Raw genomic sequence first — 27722 nt, 5'->3', positions numbered from 1 at the left:
TTCTGAATTAAGATAGAATTAAAAGGAAATCCGGCATTTGAAATAAAATAAACTAGTTAATTAACAATAAAATCATTTTGTTATTTTAGAAACCTAAATAAATTTATGACTACAAACGAAATTCTTTTTGAGTCAAAGAATAATCAAGATGGAGAATTTCGAGTGGCTGAAATTCGAATTTGTGTCCTCCGTCCTACGACTGGGTTTTACTACAACTAACATCATCCCTTGAAATGGTTTCCGATCATCCCCTAAAACAAAGAGTTGCCTCCGCTGCCTATCAGTTAAACAAACACATTTACACCACATACAATTTAATACTTGGTTCATAGCATTAGAGAGTAATTTACAGTTAAATAAATCTTAGCTAGGACTAACGAACTAGGGTCTATAATAGGTAAGCCTAATCCACGTAGAATTGCTCGATAGGAACGTTCTTCAGCAGCTGGTTGGCGAGTTTTCCGAACTCACTTGCCAACTTCTTCTGCAGCTGAGCCTGCATGGCCTCCAAAACGATTTGAGAGTTTTCACGTAAGAAGAGATTAGTGGCTTCCACTGAAGAACAAAGGGGAATGTCATCATTATGAGTATTATTGTTAGACTGAGGGGTGACTTACGTAGAATTCGATTGTTGTTGAAGGCACCCGAGATGCTCATCTTAACATCCTTCACATCCAGGACCAAGCTGAGAGCATCGATGTGCAGATAGTTTCCGCCCTTAGCCGCATGTGTCGATGTCTTTCCTGTGAGATCGGCACTCACACCCTCGAAGTTGGCGTGGAAGTCTCCTCCTCCGGAGGCTGGCAGGATTAGAAGAACTCCGGAGCTCGTGTACTTGGCTTCGATCTTCAGCTTGGGCATCACTATTTTCGCTTTGAAGGGCTCGCTGCCCTCGCTCAGTTTCAGGGACTTGACCTGGAAGTTGCTCGCCCCGAATGCCTCCATGTTCTTCAGCGTGATCTTATATCCCTGGGGACCTTCGGTGAGCTGCAGGGCCAGAGTGTCCATCTTGAAGGGCTCCACAGAGGGCAGCTGAGAAAAAGAGAATTGATATTATTCAACCGTTTGATCTTTGCTTCAACTCATAACACTAAACACTCTAACTAGGAAATCCAAACAAGTAATGCTGACTAGCTAATACTCATCTACTACAGAAACTTTCTATACCTGGTGATATTTCCAGTTTTTTCTACAAAAACAGAAGTCGAATTAGTAGCAACGAGAAAGAAAAACAAAACAAATTGTAGGGTTTCTACGGATTTCAAATATTAAATTTAATTTAGAACTCTTGACTGATTTTGAATGCATGGAATATAAAACTGATTAAAACGCAAGTGCCCGAAATGACCTTCAAACGGAAATTGCTCCACTGTGCGCGGAGTAAGCCTCACCAATCCCTCCCCTTTTCAACGCTAAAACACTCATTATGCAAGTGCGAAAGTCCCAGTGACTTTCATTTGCTTGTTACGCAACTAAAAACTCGTTTTCAAAGAAAATGATTCGGATAAAGACTAACGCTAAGTGCAATACCTAATGAACTGCAGGGAAAAGTCACTCACCTGGATGTCGGGAATGCCATTGGCCAGGTACGGCTTCAGGTGCTCAATAGCTCCAATGAAACAGTCCACCAGCTTTGGGTCGTTCCTATGGCATTGCTTGATATACGCGGCTGTGGAGAGAATCGAAGAGCAATTAGAATGGTGTTATTGTTAATATTACAAATAGATATGGTGTATTAAATATGAATAAAAAATAAAATAACATTAGCTTTGCCTGTTAGTCCTAATATAAAATCTGCCCATTTTGCTTGATTTGTTGATGTTTTTCAGTTCAGTCGGAAGAAAACACTGAGAAGTGTCAACAAAATCGAAAATCAACATCAACACCGCCGCTTTAATTCCTGTAAAGTTCATCGACTCTGCAGATGGGCTCAGAGAAAACAAGCGCGAAGCCACAGCGGCCTCCAAACGGATCGAGATCAAAATCAAGATCTTGATTCGGATTCGGTTTCGGTTTCAGTTCAGTTTCGATGGCAAGGTTGCCAAGAAGTGCACCTCTAGAACCTGTTGGAGCCGCGATTCTGGGGCACATGACACACATTCGTGGCTAGAGCCGGCCATAAGGTTATAGCTGGTTTATCATTAACGTTACCATTAAGCTGGGCAATTTCATTAGCGCCATTCGACGACAAGGCGAGCTGCAGCGGGAGCGATTAAAATTTCAAGTTGAAGGCCGCCAACGGCCACGGCTCGCGTTAATTAAGTATGGATTTGGTTCATAGTCTGCATTTTGAGAGCCTACATTTGTGTGTTTGGCATTTCGAGTGCGATGGCGATGCGGAAGCGAAGAAAAGCCGGCCTTTTGTCCCCCTTTGTTATTTTTGTTTTGTTACGCTCATTTTTCAAACAAAACTGTGTCGCCTCACTCACTTAACACCTTGATAAGTGGCTAGATTTGGGCAACTGCTGGTAAACTTGACATTTGACATATTCCAGGAGATGCGATTGCATTCTTCGTACACACCAGGTGTGAAAAGCAAACGAAAGTGCTAATTACACTTTGTAGAATCTGCTCGGACTCCGTGGGGTAGTTTCCAACTCGAAATCTGAACACTCTTACAATTTGTGTTTACTTAACGCCTTTCATTACTATTAGAGGGTAACTCCAACGTAGTAAGTTGTAAAATACGTTTTAGTATCTTTCTAGACATTTTTCGAAAGGGTGTAAGGCAAAGTGGCAAAGTTCGTCACTGGCCATAAAGTTGAGTTAAATTTTAACAAAAACAAACAGTTGGGAAATGACACACTTTGCTCCGTTATTTATCATTTCCCATTGTAAATTATCTTTGCAAGTATATTTTTTTATAATATTTTCCAAATAATATAGTATTAACTTTTTCGCTAGATTTATTTATCTGTTTAATTATAGTTTTCTAAATGGTATTTATCACACCTCCTGTCCGTGATATGAAAGGTTAGATGCTTAATTTTGTAATATTACTTAACTAAAAAGTCGAATGGAGAGGAAACTTGGTTAGGAAGAAGGTTCTTCATACTTAGTATTGGATCTTGATCAATATCTATGCACCTACGCTGCTATAAAAGTCACACGAAAAAGGTTGATGAGGCGCACATCATCCGATTCAAGATACTAAGTACTTTACGAGTAATAATTCTCATTACTTTATAAGCCATATAATCCCAACTTACGGGTCTCAGCCTGCACTATCCACAGCGCTTGGATCACGATTACTAGGCACACGGACTTAATCATTTTGTGTAGAAAAGACACTCAAGAACGATTTGTAAGATCTAAGACTAATCTGCAGCAACACGCAACGGAGTCGGAACTTATGAAGTTGAAAAGTATTTGCGAGTGGACTGGTCGAACGTCCGTCGACGCGAAGCTGAGAACTTAAACTGCGAGCTGGTCGCCGGTCGATCGCCGATTTTAAAGCTGCAGATCGCAGCGGAAAATAAAACGAGATGCAAACCAAGCCAAGCTCAATCCCGACGTCGTCGTCGATCTGGGCATGTCACCATGGCTTGGGCTTAGTAACTGAGTGACTGAGTGACCGAGTGCGGAGCCTCTCCTCTTGACTTCGCCGGCTTCTGCGCAAGATTTTGGCTTGTTTGCCCATTTGCCAAGTACCATAAAAGGCAATTAGGCAATTCTATTTTCGCAATCGCCTGCCTGCAGGGGCTCAGAGTTACAAGCCGACGCTTAGGGCATCACAATCACCTGATAAACCTTACACATATAGGGTTAGCCTTCTGCCGACCAACCACAAAGGAACCCTGAGCGTGGTTAGCGAAAGAAATTAATAAAATAAATACAATGAACAACTTCTAATTACTCATAAACAGAAACAATCTTTAATCTAAGCTTAACAGAGACAAAGACAAATAAAACACCCGCGGAACTAGCTTGGAAGACAGCACTTTGAGCCTCATAAAATTGTGGATTCCTTTTATTCTAGGAACCTTGGGACGAATAGAATATAAGTCTGCTTAAAACCGTAACAAGGCAAGCTGGCCGAGTAAGCCACTTTACCTGAACTCGTGAAAATGTCTCCGCCTCTAATTAAAGTGTGTGAGACGCTTTAATTGTCCATTAGAGTGAGATAATAGATGTGTGCTTATAAGGCTGCTCGGAACCACCTAGCCCTGACTTTTCGGATACTCTATCTTGCGAATGGCACAGAACTCAAAGTTCTTGTTTTGAAATGAGTTCGATTTAGGAAAATAAATGAAATTGTAATTAATTAATAAATTAAAAGACTTGAACACTTGATCGTTTATTGTGGTGAGTTGTTTCTTAAAACATTTCTGTCATTCAGAAGCTTCCTTGGTAAAATGTTTCATTTTATTAATAATTATTCAAATTTGTCATTCACATTTCTTGTGTTCAAGACTGTTTAGATTATTTGATGAAATATTTTTTGTAGAACTATTATGCAAAGGGGACCTTTGTACTTTTCCATTCCTGTTTCCACAGCATAAATACTAATTAACACAGCTGCTGACTCAGCTTGCAACTATCTCTTCGATTGTTCGCTTGTTTACCTATTAGCAGGGAATTAAAACTACAATGTCGAACTAGACAACTGAAAATACTTTTACTTGCTGTTCATCGGAATACTCTCATCACTCCCAAAATGAATTATTCATGGACTGAACGGGTACCAGCATAGCTCTACTAGAATCCTGATTTACCTGTCTGAATGGGATTCTATAACTGCTAGAGAGCCACGCAGACAGCAACCAGCCAAATCATGTGCGAATTATATAAATGTCAGAACAGAGAACAGAGATTAGCTCCCAGTTTTGATATTGCACATCAGAAGACAAAGCCAGTGAAGTGTAGATGAACATCGAATGAACGTCCGAGTTCGTTGATATTTTTTCTCTCTGTGTCGGTAATCTCCAGACTATTTTGCGGGGAAACCAGGCACTTAGTTGGCCCATACTTTGTACTGTGATCGCCTCGTACTGAACTCTTAAACTATTTACAATGGCCCTGAACACAGACAAATAGAGTTGTGGGACGTATCGAGGAACTCGATGGGAAGTCTTATTTGTCATACAAAGGCCTCTACGCCGATTCTAAAGCCCGTTGTCTCGTCTAGCACAATACGGTCGAATGTGGTTATAAATACATCTCATAATGTGTATCTGAATCTATTCAAAGACGACTGAGAATAATGACAAGCGCGCAGTGAAATGCGAAAAGGAGGAAGAAAAACATCTTTCAAATCTTGTTTTTGTTCTCAGCAATTCCCACCTGAGTTTGTTATTATATTAGAAGTGCTGTTAATTACCTAAGTGACTAAGCACACGTGAGAGAGTCCAAAGGTGGGCAGATGAAATGTCACCAAAATTATGGTAAATTCCATTAAAGAATCCATCAACAGAGAAACTTAAAGCAAAAAACTTATTTATTGAGGAATAAAATTAGCACAACTTATTGGCAAACCAGTTGGGCGAGACACTTTTCCAGATCTGATTCAGAATCACTTTCAATTCGCACTTAATTACGGGGTGTTCGGGCTTCGGCTTCCTTGTGACCCAGAAACGAGTCATTCAACCGATGAGCCTAAAGGGACGGGACTCTCGGTTTCATTCACAGTCCACTGGATTTTCAGTTGACGCTGACCCAGTCACCATCCAATCCACCTTGACCTTGAGCGCGGCTCTCCACACGCAGCCCCCTGCAGTCGGGCAAAATGGGGCCTTCTGATTTGCATATACTCTTTTTTCTTGGTGCTTTTAGTTTCAGGTGAACACTTCTTATTTCTTAGATACCCTTTTGCAGCGACTGCCCGACCTTATCTATCTATTAACGTATTTCATAAAAAAGTGTCTTGTGAACTTTACGCCAAACTCACTTTGATGGTGAAGGATTGCTTAAGAACTACTCTCTTAAATTGAGTTAGCGGTAGCTGTAATGCTAATGCTGGTAAAAAATAATTAAAGAAATCGAATTAATATTAATAAGTCCGGTAAAAAGATCATTAAAACATAACATGAAGAAAATCGGAAATGTATATAAGTTAAATTAAGTTAATAATTAATTAATATTTATAAATACTTTTATTTAATTTTCAAAAGCTCCATACTAATATCGTATTTTAATTATTATTAATAAAAACAAAGGAGAATATTTGTTTTAGCTTAAACAATAACACCTTAAATTTTATGTATTAGTAGGACTTAGCATTTATATGGCAAATATATTAGAATTTCCGGTAATAATAATGCTTAATTTAATAATTTAATAAGATGTATTATCAAATTTTTTAAAGGCTAGTTAACTTAAAGTTGGCAAAAAAATATTTTAATACACAACTTAAATCTTTTCCACAAAACAAGTAAAATGTAAAATAAAATGTATATTTACAAACGTTACGACCGTTGCCTCAGTAATGCATAATTTTAGGCGCAGTGCTCACAGTGAAGGCCCAAAAAGTGTCACATCTAAATTCAGGAGTTGATGACTTAATAGAATTGGTTACACATTTATATCTACTTACTTTTAAATTTTGTTTTTCGCAAAGAGAATATTGACTGAATAATTTGACACAGTTGGAAAGTGTAAAATGCGATAAAATGTGTTCATGTCAACTAAGCTCCGTTCATATGTAAGTATGAAGTAATAAAATAGTTGTAAAATGTAAAATTTCGATTAAATATATTTCATTTTTATTTCAGTTTTAATAATAATAATTTAATAAAATTAATAAATAAAGTTAAATAAAAAAAGATCATTAACTTTTCAATGCTTTTAACAAACTCGTAAGATCTCTTCAAGTCAATCACGAATCACGAGGCACTTCCACCTCAAATTTACAATTTAAATGCAAAACGGACAATGGTCAATAATCGAAATTATTCCCGACAGTCCATAAAGTTCTCTGAAAAGTTTTGAAAGACAATTGCATTTCATGCGAGGGCTTGTCTCCATATCATCAAGACTTCCACTGGCTGAGGCCGAGCAAGTAAACATTTCTGATTTATTAGGGTTAACACACTCTCTGGCTGGTTCACGTTCTCTGTACGTACTGTGCTGTACGGCTGTATGGATAATGAGGGCCCATTACCGCACCCGGCACTTGGAAAGCTCTTGGTTCTAATCGCACGGCTTGACCTTTTGGCCACAAGTGGGACTGCTGCCCGCCCACAAAAGGGCTGAAAGGAAGAACAAGAACAAATGGTGGAAATCAAGCGAGAGCACGGTTCTGCGGCTAATCCCGGCTTGAGGGATCGCTAATGATGCCAAGCCGTTCGGATGATTCATGAAAGCCTCATTACCAAGCTACAATCGAGGCTGTGGGAGGTTGGGCTCCGAGTCAGAGACCCTTTAAACTTAACCTTCAGGCCCGGCGAAATTGCAACTGTACACAGATAAAAAATAGTATGACTGGGAGTTCAATAATTCATATAAAATTTGTATTAACAAAACTAATAAATGCTGCCGAATACCTAAGAAATCTGCCAGTCATTAAGTCTGGAACACAATACCGCACCTTCAACTCTTTCCCTGAGTACTAACAATATATCTGGAAACTTTTGTTAAAGGTTCTATAAAATATTTGTAATTTAAAATTCAAAAGTGGCATTTTTTCTTACCGTACAGCGATGATAACGCCGACGACCTGTCTACTGCGCCCGATTTCTGGGGTGTGGCAAAAAGGTCTTTTGTTCGGCTTTTCCTTCGCCAGCTCTTTCGCTGCATTTTCGACGGCGCTTTCGAGCCGACTTCTTGTTGGTTAAAATGGCTTGGACCAACGCAGTTCGAGCTCATTCCTCAGTCGAGTCGCGAGAAAGTTGGACGTAGAGTAAGCGCAGCCGAAGAAAGCAGAAGACGGTACACAGAAGACAATCCGATTCTTTATTCAAGAACAAACAGTGAACTGGTTGGGACTGGCTCTTTGACCCACTTCCAGCCCCAAACGAAAGAATTTCCGCTCCAAAGTGAAACCCATTCGGATTTCGGATTTCGTATTTCGGCATTTTAAATTCTTTCCTGGCCTTTTCACTTTCGCTCGTAAAGAGCAGCCCCAGCAACGTCATCTAGCAAAAATTAACATACCTATATCCATAACCCGAATAGAGTGGCCGAAACGTGCTAATCAATTACGAAACTAACAAAAAGTGAAACACAGCGACCGTCTATAATTCCCAATACTTGTACTTTCATGCAGACGAACCTAAAAATGTGCCGCCAGATTGGATTCATTTTGCTCATCACCGTGCTGGGCACCACCTTTGCCCAGGAGCAGCGTAAGTACTGCCCAAAATACTCATCCAGTAGTACATATTAGGACGCGCTTTCTAAGTTACATCAATCGCGGCACCGACTTTCCAGCCGGTCCTTAGACACGTCCACTGACCAACTTGGCCTAATTGGCCTATGGATTTGGCACTGATTAATTGCCCACCCCAAAGACGTGCCTTGGCAACATCGGAAGTGGGCTTATGCCAATTCTGGTCAAGTGGTTTCCAGAATAGCAGTCGATGGCCACAATAACCTAGGTTAATAGTTCAAGCTCTGTCATTCTCTGCTGATCTGGGCTTAGTTTATTACTTTGCTTACGAGCCACTTAAGACTTGTATTATAAATGTGTTCAAAAGATCCGACTTTAAATCCGCTTCGGATTTCAATCGTAACAATTAAATTAAGAGGCACTCAAGATATCGCTCTCAAGCACTAAGAACTTACTCAACAGTGTTTACCATAAAAAAATGATGGTTTAGAGTTAGAATGCAATCATAACGATCCATTGTGTAACCCTCCCCGGAACCCTGGCTACTTATAGTTTTTCACACATATCCTCCCCGCCGTAACTACGTTAATTAACCCGGCAATAAACCTGTCACCAGCTCTGTCCCATCCCAGCGAGTCATAGTTCAGGCCGAACATGTTCACAGCGATCGCTGTGGGATCGGCGAGGTAATTGTGAACTTGAACCCCGTCGACTGACGCGTTCACCTGGGAATCGCAACTCATGTGAGGAAAGCGAATCTTCATTTTCATTGTGAGCCGCGTTGATTAATTCAGATAATTCGGAGAGACAATGCCATCCATGAATAGGCAAAACATGACATTTACAGACCATGCATGCATTATTATCCATTGTCTCAGCCCGCCAATTCTCCTCTCCAGCCTACTACCTTCAACAGTGTCCCCGGGATGAGGCCCAGATCAACGAGTGTCTTCGCGAGAGTGGCAACAAGCTGGTCCACTACCTCCAGAAGGGAGTGCCGGAGCTGGACATCTATGAGGTAAGAAGATACTAAAAAACGAAGAAAGGTTAATAGTAAATGAGCATTACAGCTGAACTTTCATTACTTAAATCCCCACTTCAGAAATAGATTTATTGTGCTTACACTCCCGTTTGATTTCACCAATGTTTCGTATTGAGATTTTAATTTTAAGATATAGATTGTTTTGCTCAGTGTAGGAAGTCAAAGAGTGACTTTGAACTTGTCGAAACTAGCTAAAACATCTTTTCTGCATTCCGTGCCATAAAATATACCAGTTTTCCACTATCTAAATCCATATTAAATAAAGTACTCTTCTTACAGATCGAACCCGTGATGATTGATGAGATCGGCATTGTCCTGGGCAGTGGTCCGGATGGCTACCGCGCTCTTTTCCGGAATATTCAAGCCTATGGAGTTAGCAACATTACGGTCACAAATATCCGGTAAGTTCCGAACATCTTTTAGAAACTTAAATTAGTATAAATATTGGCATAATGCTTCAGGAACCAGGTTCTCCACTTGAAGTCCCACTATATTTTGAGGCACAGACTAAATTTTAGCTCAACATTTTGAATATGCTATTTATTAAAATAAGTTTTAAGTAATTTCAATATCCATCCATCAAGATATACTAATTAACATTTTACTTTAACTATGACTTGAAAAGATGCATTTTTTCAGTAAAATGTTTGTACATTATTGGTATCATTGTAGGCCCTGCTTTAATCAGTTTTAATGGCGAGGTCCCCTTTCCACAATTTTTAATAATTTCTATTTCTTTGCATTCCTTTATCCCAGAGACTTCAAAGCAAAATACCTGCGAAAAACAGCAATTATGGCGGAACTTTACATATTTTAAATTTATACGAGGATGATCGAATTTTTAGATTATACATTTTATATTCTCTCATCCCTAGCTTAATTGATTTTGAAATAGTCATAGATGCACATCTTGGTCTTTATTACCCAAGTACGCCTCATATAAACGTCCAAGCTTCCATCGATATTCTAAGCCATTGGCTAGCGAGTCAATCAGTCAGATAGCCACTCAATCAGTGTCTCCCAACACGCGATCCCCACTTTGCATTTGGTCAACATTGTGGGAGCTCACTTGAATGAGCGCAGTTTCCAATCGTTTGGCGGGGTTCGCCGAGGTCCGAGAACGCCTCATAGCTCATACTCGTAGTCTTGATTTATGGGCGAAACGTTTGGCACACGATGGGAAATCGATTGAGCAATAACCGATTTGCATTTCAATGGTTCTTAAACTCTTACTTGAACGTTTTATGTTTGCCCAGATCGATTTGCATTCGCGCGGGTATTTCATTTCTATACATTTTCGATGCGTAATTATCCGCGACAAGGTGTTTGCCCATTCTGGTTGGTTCCAGTTCCCCATATTCCGCGGTGGACTGGGGGACAGGGAACCCAAAGCCATGGTGTACCTGGAAAGTGTCAGATCTATCAATAGATGTACATTTTTCACTGGAAGCTAATTTCAATGTTAATTGGCGTTTAATTCAGTTTAATGGGGAGTTTTGCGAAGCGGGGAAATCAGTCCACAATAGGCCCTGGGAAATTAAAAGATGACAAATCATCTTCCCTCAAATCTTTGGAAAAATGCAAATCAATTTACTTCTCTATATGAAAACCTCAACCTAAGTTGAGAAACTATTTATAAAATATTAGCCGAACCTAATCAGGTAAAACCAAATTTTGGATTCCTAAAATGAGAGCCAATTTCCTTTAATACCTCTCTTAAAATTGTTTCGTATTTACAAGTTTTTTTTAAATATCAACCACATATAAATGTGACATAGAAGAGCTAATTTTTTTCTATTTAACCCAAAAAAATTACCGGTATTAATAAAAGCCACCGCTCTATTATTTTCGTAATTCAATGTTGCTTTTTATTGCTCAAACTGTATCTCAAAAGTAATTCAAGTAACCATTATCCGTTCCACCTTTCCTCAATTAAAAGAAGCCACTACAGCTAGCAGCTGACCCACTCTCCTAGACGGCCTCCGATTTTGTACAGGTCTCGGATTATGCAACACCCAAAGCCAAGAACACTTTTAGCTTAGCTTTCCGGTATTTGGAACGACAGCCCGAGCAACAATAGCAGTGCCAACACGGCGAGCCACCGACCATCAATTTGGCCATAGGCACTTGGCGCTCAATTGGCTAGAAATAAAAGATCCCAATTGGCGGAGACATAAACACCACACAGGTACTGCCGACTGGCCAACAGATCGTTGACCAAGAAACGAGCCAGATAAGTGTGCCAACGCTAAATTCTCTAAGTGGAGAGCAGTCTTTGGGGCCGGTTCCAACATCGGTTTCGGTTTCTGTGGCACTCTACCCTGGCAAAGGGTACTCAAAAGACTTCCTGCACTTGGCCAGGCATACCAAAACCAATATAAAACGAGTGCAATCAGGGTTTCAGGAACATATACTTTAAGCTTATTGCAATTGCGAAACTTGAAAACCAAACTTGACAACGCAACTGCAAGGGTATTCAGAATCTGGGGTTCTATTCATTAGTTCTTGTATTGAGTTCGGTTATCCAAAAGTCCCATGAAGGCCTACTAGTCGTAACCGTTCTCTTTGATATCCAAATTCAGACTTAAGAGAGCCCAAGGCTGGAAAGATACGACAAAATCGTCGGCTCATCTTCGCATGAAACGAATGAAATTGCAGTTTTTCGCTAAGCTCATTACTTCGCAGATTGTCACTGTCATTGCCATTAGAGGCGCCCATTAATATCCATATCTCAACGTATCTGCCTTGCAGCTCCGACTTGGACACGCTGCAGTTCCAGCTGACGTGCGAGATACCCCGCATTCGCGTCAAGGCTCAGTACCGATCCACAGGTGTTCTGATCTTGGTGAAGGCCTCCGGAGCTGGCGACTACTGGGGGGAGTATGGTGGGTACCGGGCTTCTGGGCTGGGATGACGCACCACTAATGATTCTTGATCACGCAGAGGGTGTGAAGGCCAAGATCTACTTCAAGGCGCTGCCGAACGAGGGACCCGATGGACGCACCTACCTGACGACGGACTCCGTCAAGATGGACTTCAATGTGAAGGAGATCCAAATGGGAGTGGATAATATTGCCAATGGCAATTCGGTCATACGTAAGTAGTTTCTTAAAGTAACAAAATGGGTTGGTAGTTGAACTTCACTTTTTTATACTTAACTCCTAACAGAGGCTGCCCTCAACCTGTTCATCAACTCGAACTCCCAGGAGCTGCTCAAGGAGATGAAGCCTGCGCTCAGAACCAAACTCACCCTGGTCATTCGCAACTTCATGGATCGTATCTTCGCCAAGATCCCGCTGGACGAGTGGATCAACCTGAATTAGAATGTAGTTCCCCTAGCCTAAGTCCTAATTTATTGCACACAGTTCAAGCTAAATAAACCAAGTAAAGACAACCTAGAACGGCTCTTACCCAAAAGGGTGCTGCGTAACCCAGGGTTACTATATCATCATCGCCATTCAGCCCATCAGAGTGGCATTAGGCAACTGGAATCGGAGTTATAATTAGAGGCACGTTAGCAGCCCCAGCTTGTTCATGTTTGTCACGCTAATTCAAGGTCTTTGCTGAATGAATGAGAAATATGGGGAAGGGTTCGCAAATAACAGGAGATGGATAGGCCGGTTTATTTCGAGATTACAAAACTCTATAGTATGAGGTTTGATCCGCTTTCGTAATATTTTATTAAATTAGAGTTTCAAAAGCCTGAATTAACTTAGAGGTACACTGAATGGCAAACCAACAGTTTGTTTGACTCGGGAAATCTTCTATATTCCTCAAAAGTTTCTCGAATAAACGAGCTAAACTGGGATATCCGTCAAAATTCCATTTAACGACTACCATTGCTCACTAAAATCCAAAAATCTGACAATTTAAGTCCCCTTGACCAATGGGAAGCTTACCACATCCGATTGAATAATGAACTATGAATGAGCAACAAGCATCTCGGATCTTATCTTACCTAATGCATCAAACTCTGGGATGAGGCCAGGAAAATGATCTTTGGCTGCCTCCCGAATTGCGTGCACTTGAACAATTTTCCACCACAATCAGCCTCCGCATCGAACCATGTCATAGGCAAATAGCTACAGCTATCCTCACAGACCTCAAGTCGGGGAAAGCTTTTCGCCAGGGGATCGCTATTATGCAATCCACGCGGCACAATTTTCAGAGTTAACAGATTGTCAACACACGACTCCCAATCAAAGATGTTCGCTGGCGTAATTACGACGGGCACGACAGCGTCTAGAACGATCTCCTGGCCCCGTGCCCCTTGACTTTGGTGCGGAGCTTAACTACCCAGCGTTGTGACCCCTCACTAACTGCGATCTCCACACTCGGAAGAATATAACCTTTTTAGTTTTGATAATATAATATTCTAGGTCTCAAAAACGTACTGTTTTTTATTCATATTCACTTCGTCAATTGTTAGCTTTTATGATTGTGTATAGAAAATGAGGTGTCTTAGTACCAGATTGGAATTATAATAGTTAAATGATAGTTTTAATTTACGATGATGGTATGTTACACGATGTTTTAAAAATTAACATTGATTGCGGCTAATTAAGCCGTTAAAACTAAATGTTAAAATGTTAAATGTTGGTGTATGTTAACTACTGGAACTAAACTGTGCCTAATTGGGTATCTTTATTTATTTATTTATTTATGTCGCTGAAACTACAAAAAGAGGTTAGAACTTAAGAAACAAACGGTTAATGGAATAAGTTTTTCAAACTCCTATCAGTATTTCGTTAGAATGGCATTTTAACATCATTTTCCCAAGTGCAGGTTATGGACAATCGTTTTGGGGGGCAACGTCATTGTCAGTGATATGGTGTCAGCTTCCGGCTTGACCTGCAGTCTGCATTTTCCCGACCAACTGCCAATTTTCCCGCTCGCCTGACTCCGTGGGCTGGGGTTTGTCACCGAGATACATTAGTGGGGATTATAATTATTAAACAGTAGCTGCTTAGCGTCTCGCTCGCCCTCTCTTTTCCTCTCTCTCTCCGCAAATAGATGCCATCTCTTTTTAGTTTAGCAAGCTAAGCTGGCGATTTCTGAGGGCGATAGGGGCGTGGCAGGGGCGTGCGAGTTCTACGTCGTGTGTTTTCGAGTCCACAGCTTGCCCGAGCTCTCATGTAAATCGAAGCGTAATTTTTGCTATAAAACGCGCCGGCCTCAACAATTTAGCATTCAGTACGATCCGTTGACGGTTACTAAAACAACCCGGCTCAAACAGCTCGAGAACGTTGAGCAGCCTTCGGCAGTTTCTAAACATATAACAAGCCAGTGCCAAAACAAATAATAGCAAATTCAATTTAAATCTCTGCCCAATTGTGTAAGTTGCAACGCTGGGTACTTCCCTCTGGGGAATCCTTAGGACATCGCTAATGTGATCTAAACAATCAGGTGTTAAGTACCTGTTCAGATAATCCTTAAGGAAGCAGGGAAATGTTTTCAAAGTATAGTGAAAGTTCGACCAAATAAAAAATAATATAAAATAAATCTAGGCAGAATGATCGATCAATCGTTTTTTTTTTCAAGTTCATATTTATATTGGATTGCTAAATTTATAGAATTCCAAGGACAAAACTTCGGTCTTAAAATTGGAATAATTCTGGCCTGCTAAAACCAAAAGGCTTCCAAGTACTTTGCTATCGAAATATTCCTTTTTTTATCCATTTAGTAAATGTAATTTATGAAATTTATCTAGTTACAGTTACACTAAGAATAGAAGGATTATGTTTTTTAGGAAGTTCTATTATGTCCTCTCAAAAATATTAATAATTTACCTTTACCTTTGATAACTGCTAAACAGTTGAGATTAGTTTGTCGTGTTTATTTGCCATACAATTTCACTCGATTTAATACCTTAAAAGCGTTTTCAATTATTACATTTTGCATTATTCATGGCCTTGACTTTACCACAATTAAAAACCATTAGCACCAATCTAAACTGTAATCCTTAAAAATTTGAATTGATTTATCTTTGAATATGATAACTACAAACCCATTTAGACCAGTTATCATACTTAACTGCCCTACAGGTTTTCCAATCATTAGAATAACCTATATTGCAAAGAATTAAAAACGTCTTTTGCATTATTTATAACGTTGACACTATTAAAACCCAATCAAAATATTTATCTTAAAATTAAATCAACTTTGATAGCTACAAGAAAATCAAGACAAGTATTCGCAGTTCTCAGCCCTACAAGTTTTTCAATCGTTACAGTAACCTATATTTCAAAAACTAAGAAGCCGCCTTTACATTATCACAATTAAAAATGATTAGGAACCAATCAATATTCGTTATTTTAAAATGATAAATCAACTTAATAATTACAGAACAAGTTTTTGATTGATTTTTCAAAAACTTAAAAACATATTTTGAATTATTTATAACATTGACTTTATCACCATTAACAGCAAATCAATATTATTTATCTTAAAATTAGAATTCAACTTTGATAACTGCAAAGCAATTAAGAAAAGTTTATAGTAATTTTCTCCCCAACAAGTTTCTGATACAGTAACCTATATTTCAAGGGCTAAAAGCGTCTTTTGCATTATTTGTAACCCTTACTTTATCACTCATAAAAACCATTAACTACCGATTGAAATCAATTACAAACTTGCCAGCAACCAGGTAGCAAATGCCAGTCATTAAAAAGTCTGAGAGCTCCTCCCAGTTATTAGACAAAGTCGTAGCGACATGATGCATATAATCATCCACTTCAGATGATGATAGAATGGGAGGTGGATCACTTAAGGGTGGGTTTGGTTGTTTCTAGCAGTGCTGGGGTTAATAAACCCCTGTGTTAGCGAACTTTGACGTCAGTACAAATATTATATATAAATCGGTATTTAATATCCGCCATAATTTTCCACAGAAAACAACAGAATACCAAAATGCAGTCCTTAGTTATCGCAGCCTTCCTGATGACTTGTATCATCGGTTTCAGCTCAGCTGGCAATATGCGTAAGTTAAAACATACTTCCTCAATATAGTTCCTGTTTACTTACCAGATTTCACCCTTAGCTGACTATATCCAGGTGTGTCATCGCAACGATCCTGAGCTGTCGAAGTGTCTGAAGAGCAGTGTCCACAATTTGCGTCCCTATTTGGCCAAAGGCATTAAGGAATTGAATGTGCCACCGCTAGAGCCTCTCTATATTGGTGATCTTAGCATTTTGGATGGCTCCGCTGGGCTTACGGTTAAGGCCAAGAAGCTGAACATCCTGGGAGCCTCGAACTTTGAAATCACCAAGCTGCGGGCATCCACCCAAAATCGTCGCTTCGATTTCGAGTTGATACTCCCTCATCTCCATGGCGATGGGCTCTACGAGATCAACGGCAACATCCTGGCACTGCCCATCAAGGGCAATGGACCGTTCACAGGAAACTTCACCAACTTCGTGGCTTATGTGCGAGTGCAGTATGACATCAAGAGTGTTAACGATCTGGAATACCTACATGTCAAGGAATTCGCCTTGAAGATTCGCACTGGCAAGGGCAATCTGAAGCTGGAGAATCTTTTCAACGGTGATAAAGTTCTGGGTGATGTCATCAACGACACGATCAACCAAAACTTCGAGGTCTTCACCAACGATTTGATCGCTCCGATTGCCCGCGCTCTGGAGGCCAAATTCCTGGTCATCACGACCAAAATCCTTGAGAACTTTACCTACAGCGAGCTTTTCCCTGTCTAATGAGGAATCGTAATTAGGTTAGAATTAAGATTGTGATACACTCGAATTGTTTTAATTAGTCCTAAAATATTCAATAAACCTAACAAATTTGAACTTAAATCAGAACCTGTGTATGAGAAGAATCCGACTATTACGACAGTGGGTGTCCCCTGCAGTTACTAATTTTTTAAAAAATTTAGGAATCCGAATCTAAGAAATATTGATAGTGATAGATCAAACGAAAGGCGGGCAAAAGAGCTTGAAGATTACATTAAAATAAAAATAATATCTTGGCCTCTTTAACTACGTTAAGTGGCATCTGTTCCTGAGATTTCTGCGATTTTATTTTAGAATCTTCATGCTTCATACGGACTGACGGACAGACGGACATGGCTCATTCGTCTTCGGTATTCATCCTGATCAAGAATTTTCCGACTTTATAGGGTCGGAAACGCTTCCTTCTACCTGTTAAATACTTTTCAACGAGTCTAGTATTTCCTTTTACTCTACGAGTAAGGGGTATAATTACGAAGTAAAATGTAATAAGAATAAGGAGAAACTATGATCGAGTGCCGCAACTATAAGATACTCGAACTGTGCTATCAAATTTTAAAATAACATTTTGTTAGCAGAAATTTACGCTGTAAGTATATAGTTTTTTTTTTTAGTCCCACATACAGTGCTACCAGCCAAGTGTTTTGCTAATTGTGATGTTAGGCGTCGGTGTAAGAGTGGGCGTGGCAGGATGTTGAAGCAAGTTTGGCATCTTTGTCTCTCTTATAGTTTCTAAGATTTCAGTGTTCATACGTTGATAGACTGACAGAGGGACAGACGGACGGGCTCACGGACTCTATCAAACTACTAATAAACAAATGCATTTTACACTGTTATTCAACGAGTAACAAGTGGAATAGTGTATTAAACAAGATAACTCAATATAAAACCAAATCGAAAGTATGAAAATTCAAATCCAGAAGCATTCGATTTAAGATGGTTATTAAGGCTTGCATTGCATCGGACATTTTGAAATTTGCGCCTTAAATGATACGCCCGTGTTGCCAGAATTTAAGAATTTCTTTCCGTAGCAATGTGATTTTTAAAATTTCTCAATTTATAATGTTAATTCATTCCACCTATGAAAACATTTAGCATTTTGTCTGAGGATAATGTTGATTGCGATGGTCCGGTAACACAAAATGAACCGCTTCATTCTTGGCGGTCGCCTCTTGGCAGCCTAAAGCGATAATATCGAGCAGGCGTTGTCATACGATAGAATGGAAGTAATATCGAATTGCTGTGCACCTTTTACCATTTCCGATAGACCAAAATGGCATCTCCCGCTACCGATTTACGATAGGCCGCGAACAAATGTCATCTCTTGATATCGATTCACGATATAATTATATATATGAGAAGTGAGTGACAGCAGAGCCCTCAATTAAAAATAAAATTACAAAATTTCACCGTTTCCGTTTGTAAAGCGCAGCGCATCGCCCAGGCGTTCAAATTCCCATCTAATCCGACACAAGTGGTAGAATCGTTGTGAACCATGTCAACACCCGCACGCAGACGTCTTATGAGAGATTTTAAAAGGTAAATGTGGGAACTGAAAAGAAAACTAATGGAAAGAAAAGGACTCGAACGGAAAGCAGGAAAATTATAAGCAAGTCGCGAGTTTCACAGTCGTCGGATTTTGCAGTTTCGTGGGTTGAAAAAAATGTTGGAGAAAAGAAACCTGGGGCTGCCCAATACATATAAGCAAACACACGGGCGCACATATGTGTGTGTCTGTATGTAGTGGAAAAGTTTGCGCAGCCAAAATATGTACGTGTGCATGTGTCTTCATGTGTGTGTGTGTGAGTGGTTGATTATTTTCGCTGCTTTTTGCTCTTGCGAAAAACAACAACAATTCGCTTGTCTTTGACACTTGACTTTGATGAGTGAGTGTGTGTGTGTGTGTGGTGCGGGGGAAAAGCGAAGAAACAAAGGGGAAAATTGGGAAAACCAAACAAAATTCTTCCGTCTTTTGCCGAAATTGCGTCGCAAAAAAACATTAACAACAATTGTTGTTTTTGGGTTCGCCTGACTCAGCAGCTGCATCCTGCCCGCTCGCACTTAACCTTGTTGACTCACGCAAAAGAGACAGAGCACTCCAATTGGAATTTCATTCGTCTTCGAAACTTTCATCATCTCCGATATGTTGGCGCGGAACTGCAAATTGCATTTCTGAAAAACGAAACCAAATGTCAAGGCTGTTTGCGTGGGCGGGATTTCCAACCCCTAGGCAAAGTTCCACCCCAAAAGGTAACACCAAGCACTCGCTTATCTCAATTCCACAGAGCGAAAAATAATTAAAAACTTGTAGTGTACAAAAATACAATGACAAAATATTTCATTATAATTTTAAAGCTTTGACGGTTCTCTCACAGGATACTTCCCAATGCGACTGGGGTAGGGCTTTCACATGAAACATTTCAATTATTCCAAATCGTTACAAAACCTATGGTTTTGAAATAAAGATATTTCAAAAAGCGAATGTCTTTGAATTTAATTAATTCCCTAAGGAAGAAGATTTTTGGATTTTGGGATATAGCTTACTGAAGAAATTGTTTTGAACGCTGTCTATAAATCCCATGATATTCGTTGTTTAAAAATTATAGAACAATCCCAGTTCTTATTTAAGAAATTCTTAAATATCACTTGGATGTCATTACTACTCTTGACCAAGAATAAAATTGTGTTTCTCTCTGCACCCGCGCTTTGTTGCTTGTTTAATCGATGATTTCACTTGGCCCGTGTATCGATTTAAGCCGATTGAAGGGCGCGGTTAAACGGGTTGCGCCGCCCGCTTGTTGCTCTTTGTTGACCCAAATTCGCAGCCAATCCCGTCCAGTTAACATCCAGATTGCGTTTTCCTTTACCTAACAGTTGTTTTTGAGGTCCTATTTCTGTGCAGAAACCAATGTAAACAAACATTTCCACTGCTACTGCGCCCTTTGTTAATAATGCTCCAGCCATATAAAAGCAGTTTTAGCTTATCGAGCATAATTAATGTTTTAATGGTTTAAAAGAGATATTTTGTAATACTTCGCTTGATAAAAAATGTTACATAAATAATGGCATCTTATGATCAAAATAAAACATAGATATGCATGGTTAAGTAACACAGTAACAACATATGAATCATTTAACATAAAATTAAAAAAAAAGCGAACAAGAATCATTAATTATAGGTCTCTCTGCTAGACCGAATATATGTATGCTATGGTACGTCAAACAAAGAATATCTGACTACCAACAACTTCAAGTGGGTTGTTACATTAATTTAATATAAATAAATACTTAAACAAATAAATTACTTAACTTGCAATCGAAGCAACAGTTGCAAAAATATTAATCTGCCTTTCGTTTACCTGTTTGCAGACTTCAGGAGGATCCACCAACGGGTGTCTCGGGTGCGCCTACAGATAATAATATTATGATATGGAATGCTGTGATTTTTGGTCCACACGATACACCATTCGAGGACGGAACCTTTAAGTTAACCATAGAATTTACGGAAGAGTACCCAAACAAACCGCCAACAGTTCGATTCGTATCGAAAGTATTTCATCCCAATGTGTACGCGGATGGTGGAATATGCTTGGATATATTGCAGAACCGCTGGAGTCCCACATACGATGTGTCAGCCATACTAACATCCATACAGGTGAGTCGTATCCACGGCTGCCACTCAAGATTTTTCTAACTTTAGTTTGTGTTGCCTAGTCACTGCTGAGCGATCCCAATCCCAACTCACCGGCTAACTCTACCGCCGCCCAGCTATATAAAGAAAACCGACGGGAGTACGAGAAGCGTGTGAAAGCCTGCGTCGAGCAGAGTTTCATCGATTAGCCATGCGCCCACTCTAGGAACAGCAGCAGCAGCAGCAGCATTAGAAGCAGGAGCCACAACAGGAGCAGCAGCAGATTTGAGGGCGGCCGCAGCTTAAAACATCAGCAAACTACAGCAACAAAAATATGCAATACCATAAAGAAGTTTAAATTAAATAATGACAGAAATATTTATGATAATTGTAATGCTATGAAATTGTAACAGCGCCAACGGCACGGCACAGCAGCATATATTCACCCTCAACCGCTCACCCGCTCACACACCTGCGCACACCACCCGCCACCCATACACACTGGGCAGTTTTTAGTTATATTTGTTTGGCCGTTAGTTCCACCTTCTTCCTAACCCGATCCCGTAATTAGACGCAGATCACACAAAAGTAGCAACCACTTAGACCGGCAGTCAAAAAAGGCTCTCGTAAGCTAACAACTCTGATATGTTATAACTTAAATAGCAGCGTCAAAAAAATTATTAAGAATAATAAAAAATATTATTAAAACCATGTCAAACAATAGCAAGGCCTAAATAGTTTCATTTTAGATGTGCGCAAAGCAAGCCCTGTAAAACTAAACCAAACCAAAACCTAAACAGAAATTCATATTTGTAGTAGTGTCGTAGCAAAACCTCGAAAGTTAATTGGCAATTCTGAATCTGCCTGAGAACCTATGTAGTAGTCAAATGTCCAGTGTCCTCAATGATATCTCCCATATACACATACACATGCTACCTAGATCGATTCATAAGTTTATTGGCTAAACATTGTGAAATTACTAGAAATTGAGAATTAAATGTTAGTTGTTAGCAATATAAACCAATCCACATGGTACGTAAGGACAAGAGGTCTTCGACTTTGGGAGGAGCAGGCAATTTTATATGAGTGTATACCTCTGTAGCATCCAGTGAAATGAGCTATGTATTTCGCACGATTATTTCGTTGCCAGGCCCACACACAATACTTTTACCCTAACTATAAGATCTGGTCCTGCCCAGATTCAAGTTTACGCCCTGATTTGGTCTGTTATGATGGCCCACGCAATGGAAGAATGTGCGGTATCTTCTTTAGTATGTAGTCGGATGGAAACACCTCATAACTGCCATTTGCCACGCTATTGTACTCTCTAGGTTCCACTGTGTCTTGGCTGCGGCAATTGATTTAGTTAGTTTTTAAGCGTTTACAATCGAGTCTTAATCTTGTTTTCTGTTGAATGCGAATTGCTGTTCCTTTTGCTATGAACCCTCCACTTTTTTGGCACTTTGTGTTGGATGGATCGCGAGATGGCGATGCGATGCGATGATGATGCTCTGAGCATCATGTTAATCTTATATATGAAAACCTACCATATAGCAGCCTATTGTTTAATTAACTATGAACCAACTAAACCAGCAAGCAAGTAATACCAACTTAATTCGCAGTAAAAGTAAAGCAAATAATGAGGATTAAGGCAACCCATTCACGCGATGTGGAATTTCAAATTACCTTACTGTAATTAACATTATTATTATTAATAAAGTTTAAGATTTCAAATATCAATAAATGAAAATAACAAAAATGCCTTTTTATTTATTTGGTAACATTGTTGAGTTTTTTTTATAGAAACTTGATACTTGACTTTTGAAAAGATTAAGAAGAAAAGGAATTGCGATTGTTCCATTACTTAAAATACAAAACAATTCATATTGAAGGCAGCATTGATTTCCGCTCACTAGGAAGAAAATATGGTGAAATCTTCCATAAGCAATGATTTTTAAACAATAATTGTCACAAGATTAAATCAGCCTAACAAGGTAAAAAGTTTGTGTATCTTAGTTTTTTAATAGAGCCAAATGGAAATATATATATTTAACCCTAAGGGTTAGTTAGCTTTTAATCAAATTAAACAAGGCTGAAACATGCTATGTACTCTTAAGAAAAACCGAAGAAGCCCGGTCTGTCCTATTTTTGCAAATAATTAGGGGTGGTGAAGTCCAAAGCGAATTTGATCTGAAGGCAACTAGCTTTTGTAGAAGTGATAAAAAATGCACCCATCGTATGATTACTTTTTATACCCTTGCAGAGGGTATTATAATTTTGGTCAGAAGTTTTTAACGCAGCAAAGGAGACGTTTCCGACCCCATAAAGTATATATATTCTTGATCAGGATCAATAGGGGAGTCGATATACCCATGTCCGTCTGTCCGTCTGTTTCAACACTGTCTATATCGTATAGCTCCCATAGGAAAAATATATTGAAAACTGTATTTTAATTCGTGTTGCTATTTTGGTCAAATTTTCATTCGTGAAATCTGCAATTAAATTAAAACTTCGGGTTTCCGAAGTTAGCTTCCGTCCTCGTTAAAATTTGTAAAATGCCTGGTAAATCATTAACCTTTAGGTTTATATTCTACAACCACCAGTTGGGAAAATTTGTTGCGGAACTAGCGAAACCGTTTCCGGGAAACCATTTATATACATTTATACATTTTTTATACTTACATTCATATTATCTGTTAAGTCGCGGAGTTTGAAGGCAAACTTGAAGCATAGACCGAAAGGTGGCCGTAAATTGAAGATAGGCGCACGAGTTACCGACCAGCGGTCGGTCTGGCCACCCAGAGCTACCCTAGGAATGGTACGCTGACTAGTGACCACACATACATATTTACACTTATGGTTGCAACTATGTTGCAATCCATAAACATAGCCCAAGTCAGTCGACCCACTTGAATTGTTGCCCAACCGAACTAATGGTGACACTGCAACAGGATTAAGCTGACATTGCAGCAGGATACCCCAACTCTTCGCCACAGAAAGTTGACACACTTTTATTTCACTTTGTATAAATGTATAAGCATTTATGTACTAGTAAGCGGCGGCTTGTTGCCACCACTGTATTCCCTGACCGGTCATTTTCACATTTTCACTTGTTGAATTGGTTCATTCTGCTACCGAATTATAGCATCACGAAGCTCGCTTGAAACTCGCCGTTTTCCCTTTGCCCTGACGCCCTTAGACCAAAGTCTGCTCCTGTATATATAAAGGTCGATTCAAGAAAGACTGTACCTAACAGTTTTGAAACCCTATTTAGAAAGTAGGTAGCGTAGGGGTGCACTAGTACCAACAGCTATCACTTATAATTCCCAACTTCTTCTGGCGGTGTGCTCATGGATACCCCGATGCCGAGTCGAGTAAAGCATACTTACCTGGCGTAGAGGTTAACCGTGATCACGAAGGCGGTTCCTCCGGAGTGAGGCTTGGCCATTGCACCTCGGCTGAGTTGACCTCTGCGATTATTCCTAATGTGAATAACTCGTGCGTGTAATTTTTGGTAGCCGGGAATGGCGTTCGCGCCGTCCCGACGTATAAAATAAATATATTCAGAGGAATTACTCGTAAGTCGTTCGTTTTTAGCTCTATAACATTCTACATTAGGATCAATAGCCGAGTCAATTTAGATAGAGATCTCAAGGACTATAAAATCTATAATATTGTTAACTAACGATGAAGAATATAGGTACGCATGGCTGAGAAGAGCAAGAACACATATTTTGAAAGTTGGCCATTTCCATAAACCTTGAGCATTCGTGGAGTATGCTTGTATATAGTGATGGAAAAAATAATATAAACGAATTTTCACTTTGGGTTTAAATACGTATTTTTAATAATTAATTAATTTTTTATATACGAGGTGTGTTCAAAAAGTAAGGTGACTTTTCAAATTTCGCGGGCAACATATTTTCGATTATCGTTTTTTTTGTTTTGTTATATTGGTACACTCTTCCCTAACATCTGTACCAAGTTTCAATGGAACATCCTCTTTTGTTTGGTTGTGAGAGGCGTAAAGTTACAAGTTATTTTGCGAGCTCGGCGATTTTTTGCTTTTTTCGGTCTTGGCTCGTCTGGGCTCTTCCATTGGGACGATTGGGCTTTGGTTTCGATATCATAACCATATACCCATGATTCGTCACCTACGTTTTTGACTTGAATATAAAAATAGAAACGAACTGACTAATAGTCATCCAAATTGACTAGTCTAGCAAAATTAACCATGAAATGTTTTCAGGTTTAACATTTTGTTGCGTTACCACGATTTTCCAAACTGCGGCACACCTACGAGGCATAGACTCCACTAGATTGGAGCATATTGCTGGCTCAATGGAGTACCACTCCACCTGGACTTTCTCCCACAAACGCTCCCTATTTTTTGACTGAAAACCAATTAAACGTTTTTTAAGAATGCCTCACAAATGCTCAATAGGGTTTAAATCGGGTGACTGAGCTGGCCAATCCATAACGTCGACTTTATTGTCCTGGAACCAATTTTTCGCAGTCTTTGATGTGTGTTTGGGAGAAATTCCCAATTCAAAGGCATTTCATCTTCTGCATATGGTAACATTACGTCCTTCCTTGTATCCAATAAAGTGGACCAACACCTGAAGCCGAGAAACATCCCCATAGCATTATATTGCCACCTCTGTATTAGTAACATTATTTTTTCAGCTTGGAATATTCTCTATCGACCTGAGAAAAATTAAAATCCCACCATTATTTTACAAGTTATCAAAAAATACAGGCTATTGAGTCTTAAGTGTACCTCCAGTTAATAAATATGAAATTATAAATCTGGCTTTGCACATTTTAAAGGGAATATTACAAATTATCGTATATTTTATAGGCAAACTTCCTTTGTGATTTTAAATGTCGATTTGAAAAAAAAATATTAATTCTGGAATTTTGCTATGCTAATTTTAAATTATTTAATTTACACCGGGCAAGCAATACAACAAACTTAAGATCTTGTCGCTTTAATTTAATTTTCAGTACATTTCTTTCAATATTTCTGAAAAATATCATTTCAATTTTCCTTCCATTACTCAATAACCATTAATTGTAGTTTTCTGTGACGCTTCAGAGTAGAAGAAGTTATCTTAAAAATAGTATTCATAAAAACTTTTGAGAATTCATAAATAACGGATATTTAAATATTAACAATAACTTAACTCATTGCGTTACAAACTCCTGACCAAAATTATAATACCCTCTGGAAGGGTATATGGAAGGGTATATGTAACCAAATAATTAACTCATGTTGGACGTACCATTTTGGAAGTATATTGCTATTGCGACTCCAAGCATTTTGTTGTGCGTTTCAATTAAAAAAAAGAAAAACAATTTAATATTTCGTATTTGCGGGATTACAGCATTTTATTGTGCATCCCAAGAAATCTTAAATCTTAGATATAAGTGTTTATATTTATTTTATACGTCGGGACGGCGCGAACGCCATTCCCGGCTACCAAAAATTACACGCACGAGTTATTCACATTAGGAATAATCGCAGAGGTCAACTCAGCCGAGGTGCAATGGCCAAGCCTCACTCCGGAGGAACCGCCTTCGTGATCACGGTTAACCTCTACGCCAGGTAAGTATGCTTTACTCGACTCGGCATCGGGGTATCCATGAGCGCACCGCCAGAACAAGTTGGGAATTATAAGTAATAGTTGTGAGTCATAATGCACCCTTATGCTACTGACTTGCGCAGTAGGGATGCAAAACAGTTTGGTCGTCTGTTACTTTGTATACATAGACGCAATATGTGTTTTAAATTCCGCAAGCCTTCCTTTATTTAAAAGTCTTTTAAGCGAATATGCGAATCATATTTAATCATATTTTGCTTTTATAGCTCATCTTTAGGTATCATATAAAGATTTTTTTGACCATATAATCGAAATGTAATACATACTTAAACACCCAGAGGGGCTAACTTTCTGAACTTTGCCCACTCATCAGTTCTATAAGTGCTTTATACGTACTTTAGGATCATGGAAGCCATAACCGGTGGATATTGTATAAGTCGATTCATCCCGACTAAAGAAATTATATTTCTATCTATTTTTCACTTTGTTGTAAAATACAACGAACAAATTGCTTAGGTCCGTTTTATCTATTTAAATGTAAATTTGAATATTCCTGCTTGCAGCCCTGGTACATTCAGGACAATTTATTCTTTGTTTTTAATGATTCAATTTCATTAGAAGAATACAAATTACATTCATAAACAGTATACAGATGTAGTTTCAGTACAATAATTTTTCATCCTTGTTGGTCTAATTAAGGGATTATAGTTACTTGTCTGTAAAGATTTCAAATAAAGCAAAGAAGAATAGCTGGTTAACCCTTTTTTGGCCGTTTCTTTATATCAATATTCCATTTAATGTGATCTTATTTTGTTTTTGAAAAAAATTAGTCATGTAAGTAACAAAATGTTATGCTCCGTTTGGCAATGGCTTAAAAAGACAAAATAAGACAGCTTAATGAGAGAAAAATGGCCAAAAATAATGTTAGTCTCTAAGCTAGTAACCGGTTTTTAATCTTAACAAAAATTCGATCGTATTGATACAATACGCAATAAATGAACACTACCTCTACCACCCCAAGCCAAAACATTTACCTTGGCTCGTTAAAAAGATGAACATAATTGTAAAAAGCATTTATGTAAAAAGATGCTGATTGACCGCAACCAGGTACAAATGGAGAAATTATTATTATTATTTTCTGTCTTTCCACGAACCTGTAGAAGGTAGATGTATAAGGCACTTCAGACCATATAGGTATTATATTCTAATTCATCAAAAAGAGCCCAGATACGAAAAACCATTTTAAAATTAAACGTTATATTATTAAGTAATCCGCTGCTAGTTCATTTATTTTAAAACTGGTGGACAATATAACCTTCTTGTCTTTATGCAATAATACAATCAATTATACCTTTATACCAACCTTAGTCCGCAAGGCAACGCAGCGTATGTAGTCCTGTTGCATTTTATGTGGCAACATAGGACAATCCTTTGTGG

General features: G+C 38.9%; 4 protein-coding genes and 2 non-coding genes across 7 annotated transcripts; 4 read left to right on the top strand and 2 right to left on the bottom strand.

The window, feature by feature from the left end:
- Nucleotides 1-297: 297 nt before the first annotated feature.
- Nucleotides 298-3428, bottom strand: LOC108115040. The gene is made up of 4 exons (XM_017226288.2): nt 3210-3428; nt 1560-1669; nt 618-1032; nt 298-555 (listed from the first exon to the last, which is right to left on the bottom strand). The coding sequence occupies exons 1-4, from the start codon at nt 3271-3273 to the stop codon at nt 404-406; spliced, it is 741 nt and encodes a 246-aa protein (XP_017081777.1). The 5' UTR covers nt 3274-3428; the 3' UTR covers nt 298-403.
- A 4358-nt stretch (nt 3429-7786) lies between these two features.
- LOC108115034 (protein takeout) lies at nt 7787-12702 on the top strand. The gene is made up of 7 exons (XM_017226281.2): nt 7787-7866; nt 8204-8282; nt 9166-9284; nt 9588-9709; nt 12060-12193; nt 12252-12404; nt 12477-12702. The coding sequence occupies exons 2-7, from the start codon at nt 8216-8218 to the stop codon at nt 12629-12631; spliced, it is 750 nt and encodes a 249-aa protein (XP_017081770.1). The 5' UTR covers nt 7787-7866; nt 8204-8215; the 3' UTR covers nt 12632-12702.
- A 1814-nt stretch (nt 12703-14516) lies between these two features.
- On the top strand, nt 14517-17117 carry LOC108114933 (protein takeout). Its single transcript, XM_017226117.1, has 3 exons — nt 14517-14643; nt 16199-16287; nt 16348-17117. The coding sequence occupies exons 2-3, from the start codon at nt 16218-16220 to the stop codon at nt 17016-17018; spliced, it is 741 nt and encodes a 246-aa protein (XP_017081606.1). The 5' UTR covers nt 14517-14643; nt 16199-16217; the 3' UTR covers nt 17019-17117.
- Nucleotides 17118-18347: 1230 nt separating this feature from the next.
- Nucleotides 18348-21702, top strand: LOC108115017 (ubiquitin-conjugating enzyme E2-17 kDa). 2 transcript variants are annotated; one of them, XM_017226259.2, is made up of 4 exons: nt 18348-18412; nt 18484-18590; nt 20421-20706; nt 20766-21702. In XM_017226259.2, the coding sequence occupies exons 2-4, from the start codon at nt 18547-18549 to the stop codon at nt 20889-20891; spliced, it is 456 nt and encodes a 151-aa protein (XP_017081748.1). In that variant the 5' UTR covers nt 18348-18412; nt 18484-18546; the 3' UTR covers nt 20892-21702. The 2 variants fall into 2 exon arrangements, with proteins under 2 accessions (XP_017081748.1, XP_041673713.1); XM_041817779.1 differs by having other exon boundaries at nt 18396-18590.
- A 2361-nt stretch (nt 21703-24063) lies between these two features.
- Nucleotides 24064-24228, top strand: LOC121529804. Its single transcript, XR_005993653.1, has one exon. It is a non-coding gene; the product is annotated as a U1 spliceosomal RNA (small nuclear RNA).
- Nucleotides 24229-26133: 1905 nt separating this feature from the next.
- LOC121529803 lies at nt 26134-26298 on the bottom strand. Its single transcript, XR_005993652.1, has one exon. It is a non-coding gene; the product is annotated as a U1 spliceosomal RNA (small nuclear RNA).
- Nucleotides 26299-27722: the final 1424 nt, after the last annotated feature.

Source organism: Drosophila eugracilis, unplaced genomic scaffold (assembly GCF_018153835.1).
Source record: "Drosophila eugracilis isolate 14026-0451.02 unplaced genomic scaffold, ASM1815383v1 contig_1897, whole genome shotgun sequence".
Lineage (NCBI taxonomy): Eukaryota > Metazoa > Arthropoda > Insecta > Diptera > Drosophilidae > Drosophila > Drosophila eugracilis.
This window is presented reverse-complemented; position numbering and strand designations above follow the sequence as displayed.